Below are 13966 nucleotides of genomic sequence, written 5' to 3'. Positions count from 1 at the left end.
AAAAAAAACCCCTGTGAGTATCTTCATTCCCTTCTCACCCTCATTAAGGAAGTCCTTACTTATTCCCAGGACAGATCAGATTGGCACATTTTCTCAGCCAGTAAATGGGTGTTTCACCTTGAATTATTCAAACACTGGTAAATAATTAAGTATTGTTATGCCTCCTAATGTGAGTAGGGACCTGGACGCTGGAAACTGGGGGAGGTCGGAGGTGAAAGAATCAGGGTGAGACAGGCTCAAACGTGGCACTCTGGGGTCCGACGAGCTGCATGAGGATTGGACAGAGTCCTGATGAAACTGTAAGTCTAGGCATGAATTAATAATACAAGGCCGTGCAAGACTCGTTATTCCCCTGGAGGAGGATGTGATGTAGTGTGTCAATAGGATGTTTGTATCATGATGGGGGATTTGCAGTTAATCTATGCCAGGTGATGAGAAACATTCAAGTGTGTGCACATTTAAAACATGACCCTGGGGCAACTAGACATGTCATACTCTCTCGTGTAAGTGTTGGATGCTGTGCGAGTGCTTTATGGTGACAAAGTCGCTGTGAATATCAGATGTGATGGGGTTTTACATGAAGACTGACCAAATGAAGGACAAGATCGATTTCTCTCCTTTCTCCCAGGAGAGGAGGAATTACAAAACCACACTGACTAAGGTTCAATAAAAACAGCAAAGAACAAAGAAAAGACAGGAGTAAGATGAATTAAGGTGCAGATTTCTGTTCAAAATCAAAGCTACAAGAAGTAAGAGGGGATTTACTCTCATGTCTCCATCTACACATAACCAAGCCATTACACAAAAGTGAGAGCGAGAGAAATGAAGGGAAGAAAACATTCCATTTAGATGCAAATGCTCCTCATTTTCCTCTCTACCAATGTCTCTTCCTTCTCACCCAGGTTCTGCAATGGAGCAGGTGGGTACGGGAGGGGGATTAAGCCAAGGACAGATGAGTTCCGACAGGCGGCCTTGCACCCGGGGCTCACGGAGGGATGAGGTTGTTCGTTTTCAGCACTGGACAGCGACATTGACATTCATTTACCCACAAGGGCCGGCTGCGCCGCTCTGACAGGCTGACGGCAAGCCAATTACCGCTGAGCTCCATAACAACAAAAAGCCACCAAAATATGGCCAAAAAAGATGATATTTTGCTCAGGCGTGTCACTAAGCACGACCGGCCGCTTAATTTGCAACGACAGAATAGAGTGTTAGCGAGCATACAGCCAGGGCAGCGAACGAGTGCATATGGAGATAGCGATGATGTGAACAGAAGACTTGTTAGTTTGTGAGAAATGGAGATAAGAAAGGAAAAAAGACTACAACTGGGAACATTTAAAAATGGATCGCCATGGTGTAGAGTTGGACAGCAGGCTGTGATGTGTTTGCTGGAAAAATCTAACAAAAAAAAAGTTAGAGTGAGTGTGAACTGTGATGGCGTAATCCTGGGTTACCTCGACATGTCACAAACACTTAAGGTAATCCTGGAAGTAAAAAGAGCAGCCCAGTACTCAGCAGCTTTACAAATGTTCATAAAAATGATTTATTTTTTTCTACAAACGCTAACGCTGTGAGATCGAAACACATCTTAAATTGCAACGTCACGTTCATTATCAGAAAACCGCCCATCAGAAACCAATCCATGACAGAGGACTGTAACTTGGCAACAGTATGACAGATGGTGGAGGAGGGGGTCGGGTTGGGGCTGGTTGTGTGAACTGGAATGGCACACACACAAACACACACACGCTTACATAAATAGATACAGTTTAAAAACAGGAGGCACCATCACATCAGGATCATACAAAGTTTAGTTAGTTGGTACAAAATCTGACCAATGACACGTGTTTAAAATTTAAAAAAAGAAAAGAAAAAAGATTTGCTGTGGACGTGTCACACAGAAAACAGCACGTATCTGACTTTTTTGCAGGTGTTTTAACATTTTGTTTACAGTGAAATAATTATAGTATAAAATTACCAGTAGTTTTTTTTCTTTTTGTCTGAAAACATGCAGTGACAATGCTGTGTTGCATCACCAGGGGGCAGTAGGGGACAACCTTGCTCACAGGCAAAGCTATACTGCTTGCATGTCTTCTTGAGCGTGCTCAGTGCGACTCTTCTTTTTTTCCCCCTCTTTGGTGATTTTACCAGATCAGTTTTATCAGTTTCGACAGTAACAGAGGAACAGACACGTGTCATTTTAACTTCATTTAACTGTATTTTTCTGGCCTGCCGGTGTAAACCCATTCAGCAGGCGAGAGAATCCCTTCTGAGCCTTCCATGAAAGGACTGACCTCGAGGGAATTGTCAGACAACAGGGGTGAGACGAGGCAGTAAAGGAAAACCAGACAGTCCAGTTGGGAAGGAGGTTCCGCCCTGCTGCCGCAGCTCTCACTGCTGATAAAGACTCTGGTGATTTATCATCATACATAATGACACCCTGTGAGCCCTGAAAGATGGAATCAGACTTTACATGTTGCTGTTTGTTTAAGCCAGTTGTTTAGTTGCTCATCTTGCAAATTAAGCATTAATGTCTGTTTTCACTTCACTACAGAGGAAGAAAATTTTACATTTTCTCTTGAATTTTCAAATTAAAAGCATTGCAGCAGGGGTAAGTTAAAGGTAAAAGGTGCATACTTGCACCACGTGTGCATACATATGTCAAAACCCAAACAAAATAAAGGAAACGTGGAGTGTTTGCAGACAGTAGTTTAGAAAAAGGAGGGTCAGTGCTGTGAAAATGGACACAATGGTAACTTAACGCCCACCTCACGCCAGGTGGGAGAGGTGTTACCTGTAACTTCAACCATTATTTGAAAACTGAGGTCTAAAGGAGAATGTACACACAATGAATACATCTGCTTTGTAACCCAAAGTCTGGAGAAATCAGTAGTACTTTTTAATTCCAACATGATGGCTGGGTCTCTCTTTCCCGCTGCCTTCCCCTTCCATCACGTCAGGCAGATGTGGGCGACATGAAAGCCCTGAGAAGGTTACCGAACCGCTGAGGCAGGGCAAATGTTTTTGGGCACGTGTCCATCTCAGTGCGTCTCCTATTATCCGGTTCATGCCAAGTTCACCCTGGTGTTCAAACACGGCACGCTTGCGTCGCTCCTGACTGGAGTGGAAAGGTTTCAGATTTGTGCTCCGTTGCACCTGGAGAGGAACTGAAAACAACTCAAAGAGTCCCGACTTTGGCTGCTAAAATTAGCGCTCAAGGGCGTGGGCCGCACGCCACAGGATGGACACGGTGGAGTGTGACGTCTCAGCTGTCAGGAAAAAGTGTTGAGGAGGCCGTGCCTCTTCCTTTATGTGCAGACTGAGATCATTCCCACCGTCATGTGAATGTGCATTTAATGCTGAAACTGAAGTTGTTTCATTCTTGTATATATAAGTCCATTTATTTTTTTTGGTGTCCAAAAATATTCAAATAGTTCCAAGTGTACACAAAACAACAAAACAACACACTTTCCTCCTGTTGCTCTGTCCGTCTCATGGAAACACAAAAACTGCTCTCTGTGGAGATGTCAACCTTTAAATGCTACTTGTTCCCATCTTGTTTGAAGGGGTGATTGTTTTGACACACACACACACACACACACACACACACACACACACACACACACACACACACACACACACAGAGCATGTGCACTCAACCGCGTCCAAACTCCAGTGAGCAAAAATCCTGCTGCAACTCTTCTTTTTTCGATTTTATCAACAATAAAAGATCAATATATTCAAACGTGTGCGATAGCTAGATTCATATATAATATATTTTTAAAAAAGTAAAAATTGAAAACTGCAAAACCCAAAATGAAAATATTGGAGAGCAACAGGGTGTGAAATAAAAATAAAACATCTGGCGTCCTACACAGATGTTTCCGACTGTAGCCGCAGGACAAACTTGTGTGATTTGGGATCGATGTACTCCTCGGACATCTGGATGTAGGGGATCTTCTTGGATGTCACCACCAGGCTAAAGTCCACACATTTGAGCAGGAAGATGGTGCCGTCTTTCAGGCCGCTGGTGACTGACGCCTCGCTGATCAGCGTCCACTGACGGGCTCGCCAGAAGTCCCGGCTGTACTGAACGGTTGGACCTGGAGTCAGGTAGCTCTCAAGGAACGCCTGGAAAAGAAGGAAGTATGAAACCATTATATTATAAAAATGCATTTAAAGATTAGTTATTATTAATCTCTGGCCTTCTTCCACAGCATGTTATGTCCTGTCTTTATCAGATGGCCCCTCCCTGAGCTTGGTTTTGCTGGAGGTTTCTTCCTGTTAAAATTGAGCTTTTCCTTCCCACTTTTGCTTGGTCGTAGTGTGTCATACGATTGTTGGGGTTTTTCTCTCTGTTTTCCTTGTAGGTTCGTTACCTTATTTGACACTATATAAATATAATTCACTGAAATGACCCCCAAAGAAAGGCCGAATGCCGTGTGTAGAGGTCACAGGACTGACCTTGGGCGTCATGTTGTTGGTGATGCAGAAGGCCAGGTGTTGCTGGATGCTCTCCATGCTGTGGCAGTGCTGTTGCTTGGTGGTCCTCAGGTACTTCTGCAGAGCCCGAGCCATGGATGGGAAGATGGCTTGTGCTGCTTCTCGAGGGTCCATAACATCCCCAGGTGCTTTTTTCTGCTCTTCCTCCTGCATGCGCTTAATGTGTGTAAACGCTTCCTCTACTGCCACCACCAGCCTGGGAGGGGAAACAGCAAACAACAGCAGTTTCAATAACAGCAGGCTTTTGTGTTTTACTGCTTGAAACGCGTTTTGATCTGACCGACTCACCGTGCTCTGCGTTTGCGGACGCGCCTCTCGTGCTCGGCCTCTTCGTAGTACAGCTCGTTGTGGCTGGTGTCTCTGCGGCGGGCGGCAGCTGCGATCATCGCTCTGGACTGAGAATGGGCGATTCCCGCTGCTGCGTTGTTTCCGGGACCTGCCGCGGCAAAATCAGATTGACGGGAAGGGTTAAACGCATGTATGAGAGTGTTCACAGGTGGTAGCGGCCGGTGAAGGAAGAAAGAAATCTTTGGTGATGACACAGAGTGCAATGTGAGAGAACAAGCTGCTGTTAGAGTGAAGGGGGGAGATTATTAATGCACATAAACCTCAGTCCATTTCCTTTTATCACCTGCAACACTTAAAACCCCAGAAGCTGACAAGAAGAGCTGCACAAAGTCTGAATTTTTTATTGTTCCGAGCGATGTCATCAGTGGAAAATCCAAAACGCATTCCTTCCCCCATGTACGGGCCATTGATATGCAAACACTTCCATTACTCTGCCTTCAGGAGGTACGGGGAGTGCAATTAAATGAGGGTCTCGGGCAACTTCAAAAGTTTACATTTTTAGAATTAGAAATCGGAGGCGGCTGATGAACCCCGCCTGATGTTAATGCAGGTTAAAAGATGGCAGCGCTGGTGAATTATTAATGCGGGGCAGGGATCGAGCATGAACAGAATAATTCATGGACCCCCCCTCCCAACTCTGCTCCTGGCATCACTGCACTGACATGAGGTTTACGGGCGGGAAACGTTACACTAAATGTCAGGGGAAGGAAGGTGCACTTGGAATTTGCCATGTGGCGCTTTCTGTACGGAAGACTTCAAATAACTCTACGAGACACACTTACAACAGAAACACGTGTCGGTTAGAAGTCGAGTGGAAGTAAAAGTAGTCTAGAGGGTCTTCAAGAGTTCAAGACTGTATCTCTCAAATGTGAAAATTCATTGGTGTGAACAATAATAATCTGGAGTATGATGGTTTCTCAGGGGCACTGATACTGGAAAAAAACAAAAACAAATACAAACCGAGCCGAGCAGTGGGGTTCATAGTTTAGGAGAAGGATTACTGAGATTAAAGCCACAAATTTACAAATAAACTTGGGAATTCTCCGACACTGTGAAGTCATAAGGCCACACCACATGATCGTACATCCTGTTTACAACCAGTTCACAGTTTAAAGCTACATCAATAAAATAATATTAACAGATGTACGTATCACAAAATGTTGAAAATCATGAATCTCATGTGTGGTGAGTCCCACCTGTACTATTCACACAGTGTCATTGTGTGTAACTGCTTAGGTACCTGTGGACACATGAAATGCTGTGTGGACTTTTCAAGTGAAAATGATACTAATCTTGTTAACAGCCGTGGTTAAAAAGAGCTTTTCTTTAAAGTCTGAGCAATGTTAGGCTGCATGTAGATGAAGCAGAACTGTCGCCAACTGTTAAGAAATGGGGAGATAATATCCAGCGCTGGGGCGATGGATATTAGGAAGCATTGCATGTACAGAAATGAGAATATTCCACAGATTCAGGAATGTGTCATACAATCAGACAAGAAAGTGGGACGACGATCCAAAACGCAGATCAGACTTTTAATGCTGCCTGAAAGAGTGGCACCATCACTCATGACTGCAACAGGAAATACCTGTAACAGCGGTGACTGTATTTCACTCCGCTTCTTTGATTTGGTAGTTCAGTCACAGAAACTTGAGCTGACTAAACAACACAGTTAAAATGTTGTTCCAGGAATCACAAAGCTCACCCGAAGCCATTTGGACGCAGTCTAATCGAGTATTACGGCTGTTTTGTGCTCAGAGCTTCACCAGTTTTTCATTAAGAAATGATTATCGTCTGTCCCTGAGTCAGAATTATTTATTACAGTAGCAGTGTGGCCGCAGAAAGCAAGAAGTAGGAAGTAAAAGCTCAAGACAAGAGAGCGATGAGAGCGACGGAGGGGTCCCCGAGCAGCTGCTGCGGGAGGAAAATGAAGGAGGATGAGGCTCGAGAGAGAAATGAGAATACTGGTGTTGTAATAGCTATTGATTTATCAGCCATCTCCGTCAACGCCTCCCACGAACATTTGAGAGGAGGAGGAAGAAAGGAGGGAAATAAATGGCAGGAAAATAAAACACCAAACCGAGAGGTGGGAGTCGAGTTAGTGCACTTAAGTGAAGCTTGAGTACACTTAAGGGACTGCAATAATTTAATCGAGGGTTTGTGTTGCATTCTGCCAGCTGTTGTAAGGACAACGCTGAACTTTTTCATCAACCTGTGGCATGCAAAGAGAGAATAGGAGTGGGTGGAAGTGGGGTGGGGGAGGTGGGGGCTTTTCATTTCAAGTACATTGAAGGAATATCTTTGTTTAAAGCGAGCACCAGCAGGCTGTGAGGGTACTTTTATTGGTGGCAGCGTTGCATTTACTTACTGTCCAACAGGTAGGCTTTCAGTTTAGCTTTAAAGATGTCTTAACGGGTTAGCGTCAGTGTGAGGAAAAACACAGAGAGAAGAGCAAGTTTAAAACACTCCACCTGCTCCAGAAGGTGCGCCCGGGGCGATATAGATAGCCACACTTTTTTTGCATGTTGTAACACATCAGCTACAAATCACCTGTGCTTTATACTACACTGGTCAATTTTCTAATTATGCCAAGACTGCAGATCAATTTTCTTCCTTCCAGGCAGTTATATGTTTTAGCACATTCCAGCACAGCTAAGGAGATTCGACCTGCAGAGACTTGAAATGTCATTTGGAGCGAACGACTGCTGCACAAAAACGCAGTTTCTAACAGTTAACTCAAAAACAATGTGGCCTCTGTGTAATGGTGTTAAAGATGTATTTATTCTGCCAGTTAAGTGGTCACATTACATTGAAATGAGGGCAAAATATTGGCAGATATTATATTAAATATAATTAGAGACAGCCATATTTAGTTTAATTGTCATAAACAGACCAGAACCGTTTAAGCGAATAAGCCTAATTAACTGGAACAATGTTGCCAATCGTTGGACATTTGCTGGTTTTCTCAGTCTGACTCTTGCTGCTCTGTCATTAAACAAAACAAGTCATATCTCATTATGTAGTGTGGGAAATTGTGACCAGACAATCAACATGACCCTGAAGACTGGATCACAGTTGAGGCTGATTCTTTTTAAGCAAAATATTAGACAAACTTGCTGTTAAAGTTTTCAAATGAGAAGATTTGGAGACTTTGCCAAAAAAAGGCAACGCGCGAATATGAATCCTTGGAGTTTAAAGGCATTATGGCAATTCAAATATCAAATACATGTTGTTTAAAAAGGGTCAGTGGTCAAACTACAAATCTGAATATGAGATAACTAATCCACATCATTTAAACTAACAAGAATTGAGAAACAGTTTTGGTGTCTAATCACTCATTTACCGAATGTCACTGATTCTTAAATGTCAAAATCCTATTTAAATCTATAGATTTCAATTCAATTCAATTTTTATAGTCAGTTTTATCTATACAGCACCAAATCACAACATCAGTTGCCTCAAGGCGCTTTATATTGTAAGGTAGACCCTACAATAATACATACAGAGAAAGGTCCAACAATCATATGACCCCCTATGAGTAAGCACTTTGGCGACAGTGGGAAGGAAAAACTCCCTTTTAACAGGAAGAAACCTCCAGCAGAACCAGGCTCAGGGAGGGGCGGGGCCATCTGCTGTGACTAGTTGGGGTGAGAGAAGGAAGACGGGATAAAAGATCTGAGCTGTGGGTCAGTCTGAAAACAGGGAAATATTCAGTGTCCGTGAGCATTTTAAAGACTGAACAATAATCAGTTTGTTGAACAGATAGTTGTAATAAGTAAAACACACAGTTTGCCCAAACAGATCAGTATAAGGAAGGAAAAGCAGACCTCTGAGAATCCACCACCCCAGAGCACAAAGAACAATCAAAATCACTGAAGACATGAAGCATCCCACTCACCCTCAGCAGGGGCTGCTGGGAACTCACCATCCACATTGTACACCTTGAGGCCAGCCAGATGCTTGGCAGAGCGGGACTTGGAGGCGGAAAGCAGCGCTGGGTTATGAACCGGAAAGTCACAGTAGTAGTGCTCTATGATGGCCAGAGCTGCCCGCTGAATACTGCAGAGGAAGAAATGGGAAAATCAAAGGGAAGTTTAAGCCACAGGAAATGTTTGAGTTTGGAATTCAGGTAGCTTTGGGCCAGCATGAGAGCTTCAGGTCTGAGAGCAGGACGTGAGGAACATTAGCCACGGGATGTTTAACACCAAAGACTAGAAAATAGCCGTAGTAATTCTACAAGCCTTCCTGCTGAATACAAACGCACAGCGAAAAGGCAGAAGGCAAAAAGCAGGAGGAAGCACTAGCCAACAGACATTTCTGGCTTTCTTTGAAAACTTTCTGCGAGTGAAGAAAAACCCTTCTAGCATTTCTTCAGACTAACAGTACCATCAACATAAAACAGGGAGAGAGAGACAGAGCGAGGGGACGGAAGTGATATGGAACAAAGGTGGAACAGTGCAGCAACTGAAATGAAAAGATCTGACAGTAATACTTAATGACTAAGTGGAAATGATTCTTAAAGACGCAAAAAAACCACCTTGGAGAACAGAATATCAGCACGTCTAGAAGATAATGCACAGTGTAGAGGTGGATCTGCTGTGCTTGACGAGATTTAAGTGAAGATAAAAACACAGAGAACAGAACCAGTGACAAAAACATTTACAGATCTTCATCACCGGATGACCCGCAATCCTCTGGAACTACATTAATGCATTAGTCAGAGCTGAAGACTGCGACAGAAAATCGGATTTCTGCTTCTCCTCGATGTCTCATTAATGCAATTTATTTTCACTGTTCGTCCTGGCAAACGTAAGATTTGAAAAGGCAGGGTGATTTATAGCCTGGAGGAAAAGACAAATCATGAGGTGGAAAAAAGGAGAGCTAGAGCTAGAAGAGACGTGGCGTGCTATTCACATTTATACCTTTATATAATTGTTCATGTACATGGTGAGCAGCAGCAGGTGAAAGCTGCATGTTCACAAACATCAGACGGGGGGCCACTACGAGCTGCAGGGTGAAGGTTGCCTTACAGGTGTTTAAGAGCCAACCAAGAAAAGGAAGTGATGTTTGAGGTTACAAGAGGCGCAAAGATGACAGAAGGAGTCACGAGCATGAAAGAGAAGCCAGAGACTCAAAGTGAGCTCAAAGTGTATAACCCAGACCCTGATACTTTATACCATGGATCACTAAGCATGCCAGGTCCTGCACACAGGTAAAGTACTTTCACACGATAAAGGTCATAAATCACTGGCTTGATAATAATATAGTTCCTCTGTGGTTCCTCTTTCAAATAAAAAGGTAAATAACGCCAAAACGACACACTTACTCAAGCAGCGACACTACAGCCTTACTTGCGTTTACCAATACTTTACAGCAGTCATGCTAATATCAGCTGACTATAAATACCGACTCTCGTGTCACGGTTCAAAAATGTGATCGCTGATTGGAAAAGGTTTGCAGTTTTATATCAAAACATTATAGCTTCACATCAATAGTTTTACAGTTAGCATGTCTCTCTGTACCTGCAGGGCTTTTCGGTCCAAAGACATGCTCACTAGGTTAACGAGTGATTTTGGTGTAGGTATCAACAAGAGTGTGAATGATCGTGAGTATAACTCTGTCATAGATGTTAATTAGTCTAAATGTTACGTATGATATCTTTTAACTCACAGTTAGTCTCAACAACGGTACCAACTCTGTAGCAACATCATGGGCTCAGTTTCACACCCTGCATTTGGCTGAAAGGAGGGCAGCAGATGCTGCTGTTAACTAGCACATAACAAGACTTTACAGCTCAACACTGGACTCTTTTCATTCATTGTGTGAGCCGTCCTGTGTCATTCTTCTAACTTAATAAACCCAAACAACAACACGTGCTAGTCTGCAGCATGCGCTTCCTATTATCCCAAAGGAGGCAAAATGAATACAGACTCACTGATGAAAGCTCTTATATCCTTTTTCTGACCTTTAACATTCCTGCTTCTAAAGCAAACCTTACATTAAATAATGCGTCATGTGACGTATTACAGAGAGCTGGAAATCACCCAGGCAGCATTAAAAAGTCATTCGTTGTTACCGCTCTGCCATCTGATGACAGTCACATGTATGTGAGCTCACACTAACATCACCAGAGGCAAGCAGAGTTCTAAGAAATACTTTTCAATGACAGAGGATGTCTCCTCATGTTGATCCATAGGATTTGTTACACACCGGAGAAAAGTGAAGAAGACTCTAAACACCACATTCGCACTATGTCCTCTAACACGGTGAAGATACAGATCTCGAGACAGTGTTTTTGCTGGACTTTTTTATTTGGGCTGCCTTCATTGCCACTAATCTCATTGAGACTTTGAAAAACTTTGAAAAAAGTTTAAGTGAGCTAAGATGACAGCTAAAGGTTGTACAACATGCTTGAACAGGAGGATCTTTAAAATAAACAAGCGTGGTCTTGTCAATTTCCTAATCAAACAAGCTTAATTCTCTAAATTTAACATAGGATTCATGCAGTTTCAGTCTGATGATTTCTTTGCCCGGCGGCACGGCGCTGCAGTGATCGGCACTGTCGGATCGCAGCAGGGTAGTTAGGGAATGAGATGGATGGACTTATTTGCCAGATCACCGAGAAATAATGGCATCAATATTGACTCTGTGATCATTCTCAGAGATTAGCACCCTGTTGTATCCACTTCAATAACTTGGAAGTGAGACAGCACTTTGTTCTTGATTTCTGTTTGAATGTTTCTGACCCTAAGAAGCAGAGAGTTGCCTAAAAGCCCTCAAGACCAGAAACACAGCAAATTAACACAAAATTCTTTATCTAGTTATACAATCAGGTGTTAGGCTCACACACTGTTTACTGATATTTCAAAAAGAAAGTGCACATACGCATTTAGAGAAACTCTGAAGATTTTAGCAGATAATCTCTAATGGGATCTCCAGCTTCAGAAAAACAAATAAATCACAGGGTGTTGATTATTTTAGCACGAGTGGAGTCGGCGCTCATTTTCGCCAAAGAGGCAGCAGAAAGTGTGATAACACCCAGACAGCCCTGTGCTGCATTAAGCACTCACACTAGGCAGCACCATTGTTTAGCTGTAACTTACGTAAATAGTGAGTCAGTCCCTGCTTCTTCCCAAGTTCATTCAATTATTAAGCAGAGCAAACATGACACAAAGCAATTCAAACCGAGGAGCTCAACTGGGCCCACAGAGCAAGGAGAATGCAAACTCAGAGACGGAAATAAAGAACCTTCTCTTAAAACTTTGCAGTTCAATCATAAACCAGATCCTCTGAGAGCGAGGTGATTGATCACTGTTCTGATGCACAGGAATGCTCGGTAAGCGGGAAGTCCCCCCAACTGTGAATGTGTTTAAACCACTCCTCTCTTAACAACTTGGTAAGGAATGCACTCTGTATTCGACTCATCCGGTCAAACAACGAAGCAAAAAAAAAAAAAAAAAAAAAACTTCTCTGGCCCTCAGATTGGCATCAAAGGCAGACAGAAACAAGCCACCGGGGCCTGAGGGCCCAGGATAGGGTCCTCATTATGATAAGGCTGAGGATGGATGCCAGAAAAGCAGGAATGTGAGCAGCGCCAGCCACCGCCTGTTAATAGAGAACATACACGAGAGGTTGGCTGGGAAAACATAACACCCACTAGTGTGTCTGGGATTCTCTGTATGATACGCTGCTCGTGTTTGAGGCAATGTGTGCACAAATCTGTCATTTGCATGTATATGGTGCAATTATCCATGCACACACACACAGGCGTGCCTCCGTTTGTGTATGGCTGTGCGCGTCAGGCTGACCAGATGCCGCGCTGCAGTCTGTAGGGAGCACTAATTAGCTGTGTGTTTACAGTCACAGACGGACAACAGAGCGAGGCTGGGCCTGCTGCCGGCCGTGCAGGGATGAATGGCACGGCTTACAAAGGACGACACCCCCAAGGCAACCGGCGAACACACCGCTCAGACCAATAAACGCTTTAACTTGTCTGACCTGTTCCTGCTGATGCTTAGCAATTTTATTTCTTTTTTCCCCACATTTTAGCTCACTGATTACTTTTAAAAAAAAGTCTGAAAAGAGCCAGAAATGTTCAAAAAACAGTTTAAAAATTTCCATCCTGCTTTTCCAAACAAAAAAATGGTTTTGTGCTAGGACCAATTCTATTTACATTATACATCCTTTCTCAATTCAGGTAAAACATGAGGTTAACGTACACGGTACACGGTTAACGTTAGAAACGTAGTGTGGAGGAACATACACTACCAGTCAAAAGTTTGGACACAGCTTCTCATTTAATGGTTTTTCTTTACTTTTACTACTTTCTACAATGTAGATACATACTGAAGACATCAAATATATGAAGCAAGATATATGGAATTATGTAGCAAAATTAATAAATAACTCTAAATATGTCTTATATTGTAGATTCCTGAAAGTAGCCACCCTTTGCTACTCCATGTTTGACAGACAGTGATGTGGATGCTGTACCAAAGTTTTCAGTTTTAGTGTAGCCTCATCTACTGTATGTCCACGAGCTGTGGGTAGTGAATGAGATTGTGGATATGAGTGACAGAAATGAGCTTCCTCTGAAAGGTGGCGGCGGCGCTCCCTTAGAAATAGGGTGAGGAGATAGGTCACTTGGGTGCAGCTCAGAGTAGAGCTGCTACTCCTCCACATCAACATGAGCCAGCTAAGGTAGTGTGGGCATCTGATTAGGATGCCTCCTGAGTGAGACGATTTGGATATGTCCAACTGGATGGAGGCCTCAGGGCAGACTCAGGGCATGCTGGAGATTGTGTCTTTCGGCTGGCCTGGAAATGCCTTGGTGTCCCCCCAGAAGGGCTGGAAGAGGTGGCTGGGGAAAGGGGGTCCTAGGCATTTCTACTTAGACTGCTGTGCCTACGACCCACATCTGGATAAATGGTAGAAGATGTGTGGATGGAGTGTTTCAGTGCAAAGGTCTTCAATTTGTTAGTCAACAATGGCACCAATGCTCCAAAATGGTGCCAATGAACGCCTGGGACAAATAACCCCTTAAACACTTAGAGCAATAGGGCTGTGCGATATGACCAAAATCTCATATCCCGATATAAGAATTGTATCGTCCCGATAA

General features: G+C 43.4%; 1 protein-coding gene across 3 annotated transcripts in view; it reads right to left on the bottom strand.

Moving 5' to 3' along the window:
- Positions 1–3815: 3815 nt before the first annotated feature.
- LOC102194868 (vang-like protein 1) overlaps positions 3816–13966 on the bottom strand; it is a 71286-nt gene continuing 61135 nt past the window's right edge. For 2 of the 3 annotated variants that reach the window (XM_005744224.1, XM_005744226.1), the window contains 4 exons: positions 8747–8907; positions 4792–4939; positions 4465–4699; positions 3816–4131 (listed from right to left, as the gene is read on the bottom strand). In XM_005744224.1, coding sequence (XP_005744281.1) covers positions 3871–4131; positions 4465–4699; positions 4792–4939; positions 8747–8907 — 805 coding nt within the window. In that variant the 3' untranslated portion in view covers positions 3816–3870. The remainder of the gene's footprint in view (positions 4132–4464; positions 4700–4791; positions 4940–8746; positions 8908–13966) is intronic. The other variant, XM_005744225.1, reaches the window with a different exon arrangement.

The sequence above is a fragment of the Pundamilia nyererei genome, unplaced genomic scaffold (assembly GCF_000239375.1).
Source record: "Pundamilia nyererei isolate P.nyererei 1_Seehausen unplaced genomic scaffold, PunNye1.0 scaffold00141, whole genome shotgun sequence".
NCBI lineage: Eukaryota > Metazoa > Chordata > Actinopteri > Cichliformes > Cichlidae > Pundamilia > Pundamilia nyererei.
This window is presented reverse-complemented; position numbering and strand designations above follow the sequence as displayed.